The sequence below is a fragment of the Lissotriton helveticus genome, chromosome 10, assembly GCF_964261635.1.
Source record: "Lissotriton helveticus chromosome 10, aLisHel1.1, whole genome shotgun sequence".
Taxonomy (NCBI): domain Eukaryota; kingdom Metazoa; phylum Chordata; class Amphibia; order Caudata; family Salamandridae; genus Lissotriton; species Lissotriton helveticus.
In genome coordinates this window covers 116,409,843-116,428,045 of record NC_136071.1, presented here as the reverse complement: position 1 = coordinate 116,428,045, position 18,203 = coordinate 116,409,843, and the positions used below count along the sequence as shown (strand labels likewise).

The following is an 18,203-nucleotide window of genomic DNA, read 5'->3' as shown; positions in this document are numbered from 1 at the left end:
ATAGGAGGGTATTTGGCAAACCTGCGTATTCACTCACACTGCATAATGAAATGTTACAAAAACGTACACTTAACTTTGATACAAGTATACACCAGTGTTTATTAAAGACCAGGTTAATTCAAAAACTCATGGAGATCAGGAAACCGATCTTTGTAAATCCATGGAAAGAGCCGTGTATATAACTGAATATTTTTAAGATGATCACAATGTCTGTTGTCTTGAAGACAACACTACAAGAGGAGCACAATTTCATCTCTGATAAGTAAAGAGACTAACCCGACCTAGATTCGTTTAGGGCAATGCACTAATACTAGGGCCCTGCAACAGATTTTCTCCCCCAAAAAATATTTAATTAGCAGCAGTCCATCTGCCACATTACTTAGACTGCATCCCTTCACCAGCTCTTTGGATCTCAGGAGGTTTGAAGAGAGCCTCCCTGAATAACACCATTATCCACCGCAATGTCTTGAGCCATTAGGCAAGGAGCTTCATAAATCCAGTTATTGTTACAAACTATTTTGTTATGACCCACAGCAGTTCACCTGAAGACTATGACTATGACCTACAGAAAGGCAAAAGACTACACTACAACAAGTGGTCATTGGCTGTGCACCGATAATCCTGTGATCCCTTCTGATTGAGCTGCGCCCGACTCCTCGCAGCTTTAAGTAAAGAACTAAAACACTTCTTTTTATGGGGACGCATCTAAAATGAAAACAAATGGATCTCAATCTCCACTTTAACACTGGCACAGTGAAAACTCTGTCCTCCAAAACTGACGTTGAAATGTACAAGGGACACTGCCTATAACCATCTTAGTAAAATACGTTTCTAATAATGCTGAGACACTATACACCTCATGATCGTTGTACATGCTAACTCTGTATGTTCAGGATCTATTGTAGGTGCACACTCTTACCAAAACCCACCGTTGGTACTATGTTCATAAGTGCAAACCATACTTGCACAGATTGTTATATTTCTAGCCTCCTGAAGGGTTTCCCTCTGAGGTAGGCCCAGGTGTCCAAATTCTTTGTACCCAGTAGCCATGCTGCTAGGTTAAGACTCATTGGCTGACTCGGTTTCAAATACTTATCCTGTCTGTAAAGTCAGGAGATTCTATTGTGCATGTATCTGTATTACTCTGTCCTGCTCCATTAGGTCACAGAACAATGTTGGTTTGGCCCATTGCGGGGTGATTAGTATCACTGTTATGATTGCCTCCCTGCACGTGTTTATCCATAGAGGAGTTAATTAAATTGGTGGAATGGCATCAGCAAATGACCTTGACCTACTCATCCATTTGATTTTGCCTATGTTGAGAATAAGTCTATGGGTGGTGTGCCTCATTCCTGAAAGATTGTGTGTATTACCTCTTGGTGGAGATCCCATTCTTGTGAGACACAGTTTTGTCTGCCCAGCCTGCTTGCCTCTGTGTTTCGTATGCCTTGTAGGTGAACTGTTGTACGGCAAGTCCTTCTTTGTGTAGGCCAACTCCAAATTTCTTGTGTCAAGTTTGGACAGAATGAACGACTGTGTTCCGTCTGTTTCTTCAAGTGGAACATTACTGTTGAGTTATCTATTTGTATTTGCACTGTCTTCCCTGCAATATATACGCAATGGCTTTTAGAGCTGGAAACAGCTTTAGTTTTCAGTTCTAGGACATTTACTTGTTTCACTGCCTCATGGGGGTTCCATTGGACCCTTACATGGAGCTTTCCCACATGTGCTCCCCATTCTATGTGAGATGCATTTGTTGTGATGGTCACAGAGGGGAAAAAAGTTGACTGAAGCATACACAGGCTGTGATCTTCTTCTACATTCACTAAATTACCTCTCTACTTTTCCTGTGAGAACCCCTCGATTCGCCTAGTTACCGTTGCTTGTGACAAATGCATTTGTAACCATACCTGGATTGGTCTCAAGTGGAGTCTAGCCTATGGGATTGGGAGAAATGCATGATGACATCATGTCCATCATTTTCTTCACAGTCCTTACTGTCAGAGATTATCCCTTGCGGTAGAGAGAATCTTGCCCACTCAGTGCCAATACTCTCTTCTGTATGGGGAAGGCCCTCTTTTTCAATGAGCTCAGAGTCGCTCCCAGGATTTTATTTCCCTTCTGGGTGTTGGGGAACAATTTTCCCATGTTTTCTTTAAACAGAATAGTCTATGCAAGGTTTGAACCGTCACTTGCATGCTTTCTTTGCATTTCTATAGTGAGATTAGCCTGGTCAATTAGTCATCTAGGTAGGGGTGCACATATATCCTATGCCTTCTCAGATGGGCTGCCTATACTGCAGGACATATTGTGAACAATGTTTCAGATTTCCTCTCAAATGGCAATACTCTAAATTATAATGTAAGTTGTTGACCACAAACCTGAGGAACTTTTTGTGCTCGTCGTTCACTAGGATATCAAAGGAGATGCCTTTGAGGTTGACCGTGGCCGTGTAGTCGTATTTCCTTATCCCTGGTATGATCACCTGTAATGTAGTCATTTTGAAAGTTTGTGTGTCCTGACTGACTTGTTCAGAAACCTGAGGTCTATGACTGGTCTCAAGGTAGAGTCTTGCTTTGTTTTGGGCCGAAAAAATACACGGAGTAAACTCCTTGGTTATGTTTCCTTCTGAGGACCCTTTATGCAGCAATACATTTATCTCCCATTACATGTTATATTTATCTTCTATAACAAGAATCCGAAATCTTGCACTCTGTAAATACCCTTTGTTGATTGTTTGTTTGCTGGATTCTGTAGTATCTGTATTTTATCAAGCTTAACTCTAATTTGTCAGAGGTTATCTGGCTTCAGTCCTGAGAGAAGCTTCCTAATCTGCCCCTACAATTGTTTGAGGTCAGAAGCATCCTTGTGCACATTCCCTCTGTTGAAGTGGCTGCCCCTCTTGTGGTTTGGCCTTTAACCCAGATCTGGCCAGAAACATCTCTCTCTGGTATTACTGTGGTTGCCATGACAAACCTGCTGATTGGATGCTACTCATTTGTGGGTTTGGCGATTGCTGGGGGCTGTTTGGAAATCCACTATGTTCGTCGGTCCTCTCCTGGGAGTCGTGCCCCTCTTGAAAGAGTCTCTAAATTATAGCTCAACTATCACCTTGGTCATTTCAATAACCTTTTTTTTTTTTTTAAAGAATTTGTTCCCAGGAGTTCCAAATAAGTCTGTCTCCTGTGACGAGCATGTTCTTAATTGAAGCTTGACTTTCTTGTTTGAAGCAACACACTCTGAACCATGCGTGTCTGAGTGTTGTGCCGGTTCACGTCTGTCTACTGGCTGTGTTCGAAGCATCGAGGCCCGACTTTTAGCATATACTATTGTTTTTCCCTTCTGTATTATGCTCTTTATGTATTGCTTCAGGAGGTGTTAATCAAGCCCTCATCCTCTCTCCCTGGTGATGCCCTGTCCATATCAGTTGAGGAACGCTTTGGAATCTACTAAGCGCCATAGAGTGGCAGCCAACCTCTCCATTTTTCTACCTACCATCTCGATCCCTTCATTTTCTCTTGCAGGTGGGGCCCCTGTAGAAAATGGTGTTGTCTCTTTTCCAGGCAATGGAAAGTATGACTGAGTCTGCCGGGGTGTTTGTTTTGAGTATGCTAGGTCCTGTGTAGAGTGTCTGTATTTCTTCTCTAACACAAAAAAGATGATGGGAAAAATGTTTGAAATAAGTCTAACCACCACAATCGCTCTGGTTAGCATGCTAACCCATCACTCTTTTGTCCACCACAACACTTCTGATTAGACCCATCCATATGGACCTATGTTTCTCCATTTTTTTGTCATCTTCTCGATGGTCTTTCCTTAGCGTTTTATCCGGTTTTCAAACTCCACAACAGAAAAGGTAATCTGAAGATTGTGATTAGGCACAGGCCCTTTGTTGGTGTACATTTAATGCTTTAAGGGGATGGACATCATCGCCAAACGGTCAACGATGCCCTAAGAGGGAGAGAAAAAAAGGAAAAGGAAAATGATCTATTTCAGACCCAACCACCAGTCCCAAAAAGATCCACTCGGCAAAACCCCGAGTCGAACAGTAGCGGGATCACATACTGAAGGTGGTTCGATGCCAGCTACGGCAAAGACGCCTTCAACAGCCAGGCAAGGAGGTGTCGAAATACAGCGATACAAGACCTGCAATAATGCAATGTCTCAACATTGCCTTTGTGAGTACACAAGGCATGGATGACAGCCCAAACCGCAGGACTGCCAATTGATAGTAGGCGCAGCCCACAACAATATACATGTACTTCATGTGTGACGTGAAAGTATGTGTCCTGCAAGTCTATGGACACCATCTATTCATCCAGCAACACCTGAGCTCGGGATAAATTTGAACTTTTCCTTGCAGAGGAAGGAATTCAGAACAAGGCCCACCCTACTTCTTGGGAATTGGCATCCTTGTCCTATCTCGGCTGTTGGCACCAACTCCAGTGCACCATTATTCAATAGTGAAAGGACTTCTTGCTGTAGAGTGTGGGCATTATTGCGTGGTGCACCTGCGTAGGCGGGAGGGCAATCTTGGAAGGGAAGGCATACCATAGCAAACAATTTGCAAGACTTAGTGCTCCATAATGATGGACTGCAAACGGCTTAGTTGGAGGTGCTAGAGAGGCAAAGGAGAAATACTGCTGCTGTCTACGTGCCATCTTTAGAGCTGAAAGAATTCTTTGAGCTGTTCTACAAGCTGAGGCACCTAGCATCTCTGAAATGGCATGCCTTGGGAATACCCTGGAAATTGCAATATTACTGATGAAGCTTGCGTGCTGAGGAGGCAAGGCTCACATAAAGGGCCTTAGCTCATCTTTCTTTAAAGTTCTCTAGAGGGATTATCTTTCTTAGCAAAGAGGTGGGCACCATCAGAACGAAATGAAAGAGGCACGTTTATCAAGGGGCATGCACAATGGAGACACTTAAACGATCCTAGCAAGTCCACTGGAATGTATTCATGCATAGCAGCAGATGGCTAAAGACCATGCCACCGAGTCCCGACCAGGAGAGAATCTAATGCATTCTATTCATCTGGCACAGCTTCCAAGAACTGATCATAGAAACGGTCAGGAAGATTAGGAACTCCTTTTGAGCCTTCTCCCAAAAGGCATGGTAGTAATGGGGCAAAAGGCAAGTCACACTGGTCTACAAAGAGCAAGGACCTTGAAGAGAATACCTCTTTCCCCCTTGCTTCAATCTATTTGACTACCTATCAGATGAGGTAGAGAAAGAATCAGAATTCTGTCTGGAAGATGAATATGCCTGCACAACAAGGCTCACGGGAGATGTCAAGAAATGTGGATCCTAGGAGCAGGATGATGATGACGATGATGATGATGATGATGATGTAGGACCTGGAGATTGACAGCCTGGTCAGAAGCCAGTTGCTCCAAATAACTAAACAGGAGCCCATCAAGGCATTGTTAAAGGGCAGCACAGATTCAGTAGCAGAGAAGGTAGGTTGTAGAATCTCAGTAAGGAGATTGGATTTGGCTTCTAGTCAATGGCAATCTGAGGACTTCTGCGGCCTTGTGCATGATGGGAGTAAATGCAGCATTCCTTGGCAGGTGGCTCGAAAAGGGCCGTCGAAATTCATATCAGGTAAAGTGTCTAGGGCACTAGCATACTGGATGACCACGTAGCTCCCCGCATCGGTGCTTATGCTACTGCATCTGTGCTTATGCTGGGTGGAAGGCAGGGGAGGCGACCTAGCTTGTTACTGTCATTGTGAGACCCCAAAGAAAGCATATGACTCGGCTCAGAATCAGTGAGAGGAGGTACCCATTAGAAAGCCTGATTAAAGATTACAAACCATCCTTTGTGAAAAGACTGAAATTCTTGTGGCACACAACAGAAACAACAAATAGTGAAACTCTGACCTCAATCAAAGTCAGTTCTGTATAAGATAAAGGGGTTTAACCTGAAATATCCCCTTTGTTCAGAACCAATAAGATGGTGCAGATTGTGGAAAGGAGCTGTTGTCAACAACAGTTAGATGATAGTGTAGGTAATGCATTCCAAACATCTGTAAAAGACAGAAAACCTGTGTCGCACATGCCCATATTTGAGTCACAGGACAAGAGAGAGGAGTTTATTATTTACCATCCAATGCATGGAAGTCGAAAAAAAAAAAATCTCTAGGTTCTATGAAATGCCCCAAATTTTACTAACATGGTCACTCATTTTATAAGATTTAAAATAAATTACTCCTTGTACGAGTCTTCCATTTTCTCGAATAGCATGTACATATAAAGCAGGGTATTGCTTGATGATCATACCTTTGCTAAATATTTTCTTGATTTACTCTCATTCTGGTGGCGACAAGCATGAAGATAGCACGTAATGGCAGAGACGCCAAGGTGTAGCTGCCGCTCCTTGACAAAGATGTTCTCCAGATAGTCTCCCCACATCGCCCACGCCTTCACAAGAACATCATGCATCTGGACGGCTGCTGAAAAGGCTTTGTTTGCATCTTCAGACCTGTAGGCACATAATTGGAAGTATATAACGAATCATTCATTCATACTGTGCACTAATAGCAACTACATTGGAATAACTTGGAAATATATAGAATTTACCCGATGAATAGCTTTTGAAACAGCTGACCTTTGAGAATTTCAGAATGATTGCCATTGAACGCAGAAATGAAAAGTTGTAAAGGACGAATCACCCAAGAATAAGTCACATTCAAACAAAATACATTCCATCGTTTCTGTACTAGCCACTTTTGTGATATTTTCAGATTAACAAGAATATCTGGCCCAGGTAAACAGGCGTAAGGCAAGCAAATACCTGCGGAAAACCATGAAATCTTCAAAAGATGGTCAGTATTTTCAAAAGCAGGCCAATCAACAAGAATGAACAAATCATGTTTAATCCTCGAATCATTCTTTAAGGAATACGTTTCAAATTAGTTGATCTTAAATAAAGTTTGTATTTTTGGATGAATTGGACCCTGTGAAGAGCACATGGGGAAAGAGAACAATGAGAACAGGAACCACTCGCACGTATTTAATATAGCACTCATTCTAATACTCAAACACGAACAGTACGCACATAATAAGTGACCACAAATTGTAGTTCAGTTTGAGAAAATGTTCAATGTGCTGCTACATTGGATACCTCATGTTTTGGATGCTAGCATTCAGGAGAAATGGGCCCTTTCTACTGTAGTTATGTTTGGGATAAACAACCCCTTCCACACATTGTGAGGATATTTTAAGTAACTAAGTATTCTGTGAATGCATGCAACAAATAGACTGAAGGCAGAATGCCTTTATAAGATCTCTAAACTCCTCCCTTCCCTATTTTTCGAAATTCTCTTCTTTGTTTCTCCATTTCTTCACACACTGCTTCCTCCCTATTTTAGTGTACGGCCTTCACACCCCTTTTCCTAACAAATCATTAGATATTTCTCGCCCACTGTCCTAATTTACGAAATACCGTGTCCCTCTCATTTTACTTCTGTGTTTTGTCCACCAACCTCTTCTCTCCCACTTACCTTTTAGTGATCTTCCTTCCACAAGCTTTCTGAACCGGAAGCTGCACTGACAAAGCAAACAGGAAGAAAACACATCTGCTGTACGGTTGCTTTTCTTTTTGTATAATTTACTAAAAGCTGCAACACACTTTATCCATAGATTTTGTTGGATAGAAAATATTGGCCACCACCTGCACTGCATTTTCCCCAGTGGCATTTTCTATTAATTGTTGTTATGCCATTGTCCATTTCTGCTATGCCTCTGGTGGAAGAAGAGACACCTGTATTAGTGGGAGCTGAAAGGTGGAGGACAGATATTAGAGCTGTATGTTTGGGTCCCAGAAGAAGCATGGGTGGGTTTGGTACTCACTATGTGGCACACAACAGTATTTGGGCATCCATGCTTATTCTTCCCTCACAAACACAGTAAGATGGCGATCACTCGCCATTGGATAAAAACGGTCTCCACTGAGACATCATTATTTACTTGCAATAAACTATTACAAGCAACCAGAGACATGTTTGCCCTTTTACACGACATTCAGCTTGTTCTAGAGACGGCAGAGACAACTTCACTCTTCATTTAACGGATTAAAGACCGCACTTTGGTCTTTCTGCCTTGAGAAAGCCCTCGGCCAACTGGCCACCGGGCGAAACACGTGCCAGCTGTTTTCCAGATATATCTCACTTCGAATAAATCATTAAAAAAGACACAATCTGACACCAAAAGAACATGAGTCTTGGAAATTATTATTGTAACAACATCTAATAGGAAGGCACAGACCTCCACCCAAAACCCTAGCTGTAGCATTCTCAATGGCTCTTGGGTGCAGCCATTTGTGAGGCGGTGCCACCAACAATTGTGGGCCCTGACCACTGTAACGTGAATCCTAGATTAGCACACCCTTTCCAGTAACCCAGACATAAGAACATGTCTGTATTAGGCAAATACCAAGACTGTATAGAAGGATGATGAAGCTTCTCTTCCTTAGAGGGTTACCACAGAGAGAAGTAAGTAGGGAGCATGATGGACTGTACCCCATGGAAGCGTAGGGAGAGTAAGGTGGTAAGAAAAGCTCCTATGGTAGGAGGGGGTGGGTCCTTGTGACACAGGCGGATGGATCCCTCAAAGTATATAAACCAAAAGAAGTACCTCTCATGACAATCACAAACAAGAGCTATTCAGATCACAAATGATCAAGGACACTAATCAGTTGATCATCAAAAGTTATTCATTGTATTATTCCATATATAATTTATAGAAAGATACTTTCGATAAAGTATACTTCAGCAAAGACATAATACACAATTATATCAAGGAATATAATAAAACATGAAATCACACACAAAATGAACATAACAAAATACATTGAGAGAAAGGTAAGGTAATGTGTATGATGTCATTGCTGAAGCATATTACTGGTACTAGTGATTGACATAAGAGGTCCTCCCACCTGGAAGTGTAACATCATTTTAGGGGGAAAATATGCCACAGTCCCAAGTACCAACTTGTCTGGGAAGAAGGTGGTGTAAGAAGTTGCACTAACAATGCTTGGGCTTCAAGGATGCGACAAACACGCAGAAGTTATTGCAATGAGGAAGATGCTCGTCAAAGTCATTCATTCAAGCATTTACAAAAGATCTCTGCTAAGAGCTCCTATATTGGAGACCACCTGGAGAGAAGACACATACTTCCACCTGGTGAGAAGCAGACCAGACGATGAAGCATAACATCTTTGTGTGAGAGGGTATTGAATCTTCTTAAATGTGACTCAGCACAACTAATGCTTCAGTAAAAATATCCTCGCCGGAAAATCACCTCCAACGTTGTCCAGGATAATAGGGTTTGTTACACTTTCGGGGCGAGTCTACCTGCACTTGCAGACAGGTTATCTACTCACATGGGCTTAAAGCCTGCCCACTGTTTACCACTGGTTGGCCGCACTGTCAATCATTTGCCTGCTTCCTATTTGATGGCTTTCAATGTCACAGCTTACCTACCTGTGCCTGCCCTTCCACTGAAGCATAGCACCTTCACCATTTGATTGACTGGCTTCCATAATTCCACTGTTCCTTTTTTATGGATTTACCCCCTTTTTAGTCACGCACTCCATGAAATTGCATGTATTTTCCAGCTCTCTCGGGTGATCAACTCAAATGCCCACCCTGTGCTCCGTGTAGTTCTTCCCACACACCCTATTGTGCCCGTTTTGTTCTTCCCATGTGTGCTTCTCTGCTGCTCCACTTATTGCCTACATTTTTATGTGCTTTTCTTTCCCCTGTGTGCTTCTCTCCACTCCATGTTTTTTCCATGTGTGCTTCTCCACCGATCTGTTTTGGTGTTTCGCTCCTGCAATGCTTTTCCGCTGCTCTTTTTAAAAAAAATTTGCACTTTCACGTTAAAAAAATCTATCTTTTATGTACCTACCCAAGTAGCACATCCCTGCACCCTAACAGCATAGCTCCTCAAGTCCATCTAATTATCCCCTCTAACATCTGCATAAACTAAGATCTTCCCTCCACCACTAAGGATCCCCCTAAGGAATATGCTACTTACCAGTATGCATCTGTTCTTGGCATAGAGGGCTGCAGAGTGGTACATTTATGAATAGATCGCCATCTGGTGTTGGGCTCGGATGATTGCACTTGTTTTTCTTCTGGAGAAGTCTTTGTCGTCATAGATGACTCCTCCTCTTGGTGTTAGTGCGCATGGGCATCGGCTCCATCCTTAGATTGTTTTGCCATAGTAGGGTTAGATGGAGTAGTGTAGTATAATACATAAAAATATGCCCATGTAAGTGTATCTAAATAAGATAATGTTGGGACAGACACAGGTTTCCGGGGAGGCAGGGAGGGCATGTACCACTCTGCAGCCCTCTATGCCAAGAACAGATGCATACTGGTAAGTAGCATATTCCGTTCGAGGCATATGGGCTGCAGATGGTACATTTATGAATAGATTGTACAGCAGTTACCTCCTTAGCGGTGGTCACCAGTGTCTGTCGCCAGTGTTTGAAATAGAGTTTTTAATACAGCTTGGCCCACTCTGGCTTGTTGTGTAGCCTGTACATCAACACAGTAGTGCTTTGTGAATGTATGTGGTGTAGACCAAGTTGCTGCTCTACATATGTCATCTAGGGGAATGTTCCCTAAGAATGCCATAGATGCTCCTAGCTTTCGTGTAGAATGAGCTCTAGGAGGAACAGTTAATGTTCTCTTTGCTTTAATGTAACATATCTGTATACATCTTACAATCCATCTAGCGATGCCTGCTTTAGAGATAGGATTGCCCTTATGTGTTGGGGAAAATGCTACAAATAGTTGTTTAGTTTTCCTGAAGTTTTGTGTCCTTTCTATGTAGTACAAAATGGCTCTTTTGACATCTAGTGTATGTAGAGCCCTTTCTGCTACCGTCTGTGGCTTTGGAAAAAAGACTGGTAGCTCCACTGGCTGGTTGATGTGAAATGCTGAAATTACTTTAGGCAAGAACTTTGGGTTTGTTCTAAGAACCACTTTATTCTGGTGTAACTGTAGGAATGGTTCTTGTATTGTCAATGCCTGTAATTCACTTACTCTCCTGAGTGAGGTAATGGCTATAAGGAACGCCACCTTCCATGTAAGGAATTGTATCTCGCACCTATGCATAGGTTCGAAAGGTGGTCCCATTAGTCTGGTGAGTACTACGTTGAGGTTCCAGACCGGGGAAGGTGGTAATCTTGGTGGAATGACTCTTTTAAGGCCTTCCATGAAGGCTTTTATCGCTGGCACTCTGAACAGTGATATATGCTGCCTGTTTTGTAGGTACGCTGCTATAGCTGCTAAATGTACTCTGATAGATGTGTACGCGATATTACATTGCTGTAAGTGTAGTAAGTAGCAAATAATCTCCCTTGTTGATACGTCCAGAGGGTTGATATTATTAGTAGTACAGTGTATAGCAAACCTCTTCCACTTAGCTGCATAGCATGCTCTGGTGGTGGGACGTCTCGCTTGTTTAATTATCTCCATGCAATTTGGGGGTAGATCTAAGTACCCAAATTCTAGGATTTCAGGAGCCAGATCGCTAGGTTCAGTTGTGTGGGATCTGGGTGCATTATTTCTCCATGGTTCTGTGTAAGGTGCATGGGTAGAATTCTTAGCTTTTGATGTGGCACTTGTGAGAGTTGCAGGAGCGTGGTGAACCACGGTTGTCTTGCCCACGTGGGTGCTACTAGTATCATGGTCATTGAGTGTTGTTGCAGCTTCCTGACCACTAATGGGATTAGTGGGAGAGGGGGAAAAGCGTATGCAAATTTGTTGGACCAATTTATCCATAACGCATTGCCCTGCGACAGGTGGTGTGGGTACCTGGACGCGAAGCTTTGGCATTTTGCGTTCTGATGAGTGGCAAAGAGGTCTATCTCTGGCTGTCCCCATCTTTGGAAGAATGGCTGCAGTATTTGTTGGTGCAGTTCCCATTCGTGTATTTGTTCCGACTGTCTGCTTAAGATGTCTGCTATCTGGTTTTGGACTCCTGGTAGGTGTTCGGCTAACAGATAGATGTTTTGAGGAATGGCCCATCTCCAGATTTCCTGTGCTAGTCTGGATAGTTGGAGAGAGTGCGTCCCCCCTGTTTTTGAATATAATACATTGCTGTCATGTTGTCTGTTCTGATCAGGACTGCTTTGTTGGCAACATGTATTTGGAAGGCTTTCAATGCTAGAAACACTGCTAGTAGTTCTAGATGATTGATGTGCAGTCTTTTTTCCTGCACACTCCACCTTCCTTGTACTGTGTATTTCTCCATATGTGCTCCCCATCCTGTGAGCGATGCGTCCGCTGTTATTGTCACCTGTGGAATCGGTTCTAGGAACGACCGCCCCTTGGCAATGTTTGTTGTGTTCCACCACTTCAGAGAGCGGTGTGTGCGGTCGTCTACCAACACCAGATCTGTAATCTGTCCTTGAGCCTGATTCCACTGTGTCGCTAAGCATTCTTGTAGCGGACGCATTTGTAGTTTGGCATATGGTATTAGCAGTATGCAGGATGACATCATCCCTAATAGCTGCATGAACACCCTTGCTGTTAGTGAGTGTTGTGGTTGGAATCTTTGAATGATTGTAAGCATTGTTTGGATCCTGACTGGATTGGGGTATACTTTGGCTTTTTCTGTGTCTATAGTAGCCCCCAGATATTGTTGAACGTTGCTTGGTTGTAGGTGTGACTTTGTGTAGTTCACTGTGAACCCTAGCTGGTGTAGTAGCTGAATTGTCTTTTGTGTGTTTTGAAGACATTCCTCTTGTGACTTGGCCTTTATTAGCCAGTCGTCCAAGTATGGGAAGACATGTATTTGTTGTCTTCTTAGGTGAGCTGCCACCACTGCCAGGCATTTTGTGAACACCCTTGGTGCCGTTGTGACACCAAACGGAAGGACTTTGAACTGATAATGTTGTCCTTCTACCACAAACCTGAGGTATTTCCTGTGGGCTTTGTGAATTGGGATATGAAAGTAAGCGTCTTTTAGATCCAGTGTAGAAAGAAAGTCCCCTTTCTTCAGTAAAGGAAGTACTTGTTGGAGCGTGACCATGTGGAAATGTTCCGAATTTATGTATGCGTTGAGAGGTCTCAGGTCCAGTATTGGCCTTAGAGACCCGTCCTTTTTGGGAATTAGGAAGTATAGGGAGTATACTCCTGTTCCTTGTTGGTGCTGTGGAACCTTCTCTATGGCATGCTTTTCTAGTAGGGATAGTACTTCTTGTTTTAACAGTGTCAGGTGATCTTGTTTCATTGGACGCTGTTTGGGGGGGATGTTTGGTGGGGTAGATGTGAGTTCCAGGCAATAACCATGTTGGATAATTTGTCTCACCCACCTGTCTGATGTGATGTTTTCCCAGACAGGTAGGAACCGTGATAGGCGTCCCCCAACCGGTGTTATATGGTCTGGGGGGAGCTGTATGAAGTCACTGCTTTGGGGTTGGAGAGTTGCGGTTGTTGTTGTTTCCGCGACCTCTACCCTTGTTGTTGTTACCTCTGTAACTACCTCTAGAATTGCCTCTGGGTGATGTAGGTGTAAAAGAGGTTTGTTGCTGGCTTGTACCTGTATTTTTGGATCCTCCTCTATAGGTGGACCTACGAAAGGAACCTCTTTGTGTCGGCTGTTGCAATGCTCCCATTGATTTAGCCGTTTCCGTATCCTTTTTCATCTTTTCTAAGGCCTCATCTGTCCCTGTGCCGAAAAGTGTTTTCTCATCAAAAGGTTGGTTCAGTAATGATGTTTGTACCTCTTGTTTGAACCCTGAAACCCATAGCCATGCATGTCTCCTTAACATGATGCTTGTGTTTATAGATCTTGCTGCACTGTCTGCCGCGTCTAGGGCGCACTTGATTGAAGCAATAGTAATTAACTTCCCTTCCTGTATGAGTTGATCTGCTCTCTTTTGATGTTCGTTAGGGAGATGTGTGATGAGTTTTTCTAACTCATCATAATGCGCTCTGTCATACCTTGCAAGTAGTGCTTGTGTATTAGCTATGCGCCAGCTGTTTGCCGCTTGAGATGCTACTCTCTTACCAGAGGCATCTATTAGCTTAGACTCTTTGTCAGGAGGTGGAGCTTCTCCTGTAGATAAAGAGTTTGCTCTCTTACGAGCGTTTGTGACTACTAGTGAGTCTAGAGGAATTTGCCCTTTAATGAATATTGGGTCTTTTGGAGCTGCTCTATATTTCTTATCAATCCTTGGGTTCAGTACCCTAGCCCTCACCGGGTCTTTGAATATTTCTGATGTGTGAGTGAGAAGGCCCTTAAGCATTGGTAGTGTTCCTGATGTTCTTTGTGTAGTAGGTAGTGTTTCTAATAAGAAATCCTCTATTTGAGGTTCTGCATGTAGTTCTACCTTGTGGTATTTTGCTGCTCTATTAATGAGTTGCGCAAAACCAGTATTATCATCAGGAGGTGAAGGTTTTGAAGGATACAGTTCAGGGTCGTTATCTGACCCTACATTGTACTCCTCCCATGGGTCTGCCTCCTCTGGGATTGTGTCTTCATCATCCCCAGGATGTTCTCCCTCCCCTGTGTCACTTTCTACATCTGTTGTAGGTGTAGATGGTCGTGTGGGAGGAATATTTGGCCTACTGTGAGGAAGAGGAGAAGAGGGTGTGTCTCTAGGTTTTGGAGAATGGGGAGGAGTTGTATTTGTCCCCATTGTTCTCTTCTTCAGATGAGTCCTGTCGTCCGACTGTTCATTCTTCCTCTTTTTAGGTAGTTCTGTGACTACCTTGCCAGTTTGTGGATCAATAAACAGAGTCTTTTGTTTTGGATCTGTTTTATATTCCTGTGTCGGTACCGCAGTTTTCGGGTCCGAAAGGTGTTTTTTCTTCTGACTGTCCATTTGTGTTTTCGGCACCGAGATTTTATTCGGATCCGATGTTTTCGGTGTCGACGATGTCCCCGGTGTCGAGGGTGTTTTTGACGTCGAAACGTGTTTCGGTGTCGACATGGACTGTTTCGACTTCGAGCTTTCTTTGACATGTAGCTTCGGTGTCGATGTGGGTCGTCTATCGGAACCACCATGATGGGAGACCGAGTGTTTCGGTTTCGTTGCCGGGCCCGAAGGCGGGGCGTCGGAAACTTTTTTCGGTTGTCTGACCGGGCTCGAGGGCGGGGTCGACACCGTGCGGGGTCTGTTCTTTGGTAAAGGGACGTCGTCACTCACGGTTTGTTGGACGTCGATTTCCTCGACGTCGGACTCGTCCACTTCTGACCCCGCTTCGTCGACCTCCTCTTCCTCCTGTTCTGGGTGCTGGTCCTCGAACAGCTCCGGGATTGCTTGTGACTGCATTCTCGATACCTCGTGTCTTCGGGCTCGACGGTTTCTAATCGTCGATTTTGAAGAAAATGCTGCACAGGCCTCACAGTCCCTGGATTCGTGTTCAGGGGACAAGCAGAGGTTGCACACTTCGTGTAGGTCCTTGTGTGGGAACTTAGCACCACACGTTGGACATTTTTTGAATGGAGTCCTTTCCATGGACTCCGGGCTGGACTACGCCGAGCTGGTCTTCTCGTAGTCGTCGTTCTTCGAAACGCGTCGAGATGGAATTGAAGTCGCGTTCGATAACAATACCGTCGAATTGGAAAGGGTTACGCGCCGAATATAACCGTCTTTATTGAAGTCGGTCCGGAGCGCTTCGATCCTCATCCGAACCCGATGGCGGAAAAAAACAATCTAAGGATGGAGCCGATGCCCATGCGCACTAACACCAAGAGGAGGAGTCATCTATGACGACAAAGACTTCTCCAGAAGAAAAACAAGTGCAATCATCCGAGCCCAACACCAGATGGCGATCTATTCATAAATGTACCATCTGCAGCCCGTATGCCTCGAACACTTATATTCATTTTATCTACCTCTAAGGGTTATATGTTCTTACAATGAATTCCGTTGCAACGCATGCCTTTACCACGCATGCGTTACAACGGAATGGTTTATCAACGCATAACTTTTTCCTCTAATTCATGCGTGGTGACGTTGTACGTCGTTAAGAAGAAACGGAAGTTTCTTTCCGTTTCCTCTTAAACGACGACGATTTCAGGTGAGGTTTTTATTTGGGGGGGAGAACCCCCCCAAGCCCCCCCATGTTTATTTTGAACCTTTACCACATATGCCTTTACTACACACCTCGTAGTAAAGGTATGCGTGGTAAAGGCTTTCTTGTTAACCACGCATGCGTTGTAATGCATGCGCGGTTAATGTATTCGTGGAAACGGCCGCGTTGTAATGGCCGTTTCCCCCTCTAAGAAGCTGGAGTGAATGTACGGTATGGTTTGCTCGCGTGCACAAGCCAAATACAGTAACCAACAATGGCCAATAACGCTGGGTTAACCATGGGTTCCCAGCATAAGCGCTTCAACATCTCGTCAAGGGTAGTAAGTGCTGTATACATTAAATTATAATGAAATGTGCTACAGCAATAGTTAGAACTGACCCATCCACACACACAACACCCAGCGTATCCCAATGAAAGAGTATCCCCGCTGAGAAGTATTGTAACCGCTCCATTAAAATCATGAGAGCCTGACTCATGCTCAGACACACTGTGCTACAGGAAAGCATAACATGACTTAAGTGGTGCACTCTCACGGTAACCTTCAGTGTGCACCATACTGCCTCAGGAAGGCACGTTCAGAATACAGGCACACTCGATGCTTGCCCTGTGATGAGACTTACTTTACTATAGATGAAGTAGGGTCCACAACTAAGTCAATGACTAAAAAGAACCGGAATCTCACAGTTCTGACAACGTTTGCAAACGTTTGGCAGGAAAACACGCCAGGGAAGAAAACGAGGTTGAGATGCTCTATAAAGTAGGAGAACGAATCAACTCTGCCATGTTCTCTCGGTCACTTTTTGCATTCCCCGAAGGCTCTGTAGAAATTCTAAACAAGAAATTGTCGGAGAAAAGCACGGCAAATGCAAGAGCTAATAATGATGCTTATCAAATTAATTATTGAAAATATAATTAGTGTCAAAAGTGCAGCGGCGCAGTCTCTGCAGGCAGCCCTTCCCGCACTGGAGCAGGTTTCGAAGCAAGCAGACTGATAAATGGCTCACTTTATCACTACTTTCTGTTTCGTACAGCAGGATTTGTCACTAGTCCTCCCGTGCTGTCCCTGTAGCCCGTGCTATCGATCACAGAGACGAGGGTGACGCTCTCTCCCTGCGTCTCCATCACCTTCAGCTGAAGTGGAGGTGGAGAGCGATGGCTGCGCCCACGCGTGACCTTTAACTGCTCCGTCCTCAGAAAAGGTCACTCGCTACTCTACAGTCATTTTAACGTCGTTTTGTAAGACTATTGGTAGGCCTCACATGCAACTTATTTTATTAGGAAAAGGGAACAGAAAGGAACCATAGAGATTTGTAACTTATACAAAGGAAGGAATGTAACTGTAGATGACACTTTTGGTTGGGCTTACAGGTTATTGGCTCTAAAACATGACAGTGCCGGAAAGTAGAAACAATGGTAAAGAAATAATTTTAGACTACTGCAGGTTTATGGCGTCTTCCATCCACAAGTCATGTACTACATGAAAACTATGCGTGAAACACCAAATGTAAGGTTCCTCAGAAGTCCGCTCCCGCCGCTTGCTTCTATCACTCAACCCTATAGACATCCTTCAGCTCTCGAATTTAATAACAAGAGACAAGTTTCCACTGTCCTTCAGACAGGATGAACCATTTACAGGAGTAACGGCAAACTACTTCTTTCAGAATGCCCAACCAAGTACGTCTATTGGATGCAATGGCTTTAAGAAGAGACAACACAGACAGCATCACAGCACTGCCTTGCAGCAGCAACATAAGCTTCAAGTCTCTTTTTAAAAAAAATCCTAAATCCTGGAAAAGGCTGATAGTCTTTAGCGTTCTTATTACTTTGAAACCAACCCTTTCTTGGATCTGTGGAACATCCTTGGGCCTAGCCTTGGCGGATCTGCTACTCTGGTCCTTCTGGATCTTTCAGCGGCATTCCCCGCTGTATCTCATGCCGTGCTGATCTCTACCCTTCGCTGGACAAGTGTGTGTGTGTGTGTGTGTGTGTGTGTGTGTGTCAATCCGCTCTTAGGTAGATCTGCACATTCCTTACAGGCAGGTCTCAGTCAAGCCCTCTCCCTCCCTATTTCGCTGAACCTGTATATTTCCTGTGGAGTCCCCCAGGGCTTCTTTCTTAGTTCCACACTTTTCAATTCTTA

At 43.9% G+C, this 18,203-nt stretch overlaps 1 protein-coding gene across 1 annotated transcript in view; it reads right to left on the bottom strand.

Annotated features, from left to right (window-relative positions):
- The window catches only part of TRRAP (transformation/transcription domain associated protein), an 885,394-nt gene that overhangs the window by 102,474 nt on the left and 764,717 nt on the right, over positions 1–18,203 (bottom strand). Inside the window, exon 61 of the mRNA XM_078664902.1 lies at positions 6,282–6,483. Within this exon, the coding sequence (XP_078521028.1) occupies positions 6,282–6,483 (202 nt within the window). The remainder of the gene's footprint in view (positions 1–6,281; positions 6,484–18,203) is intronic.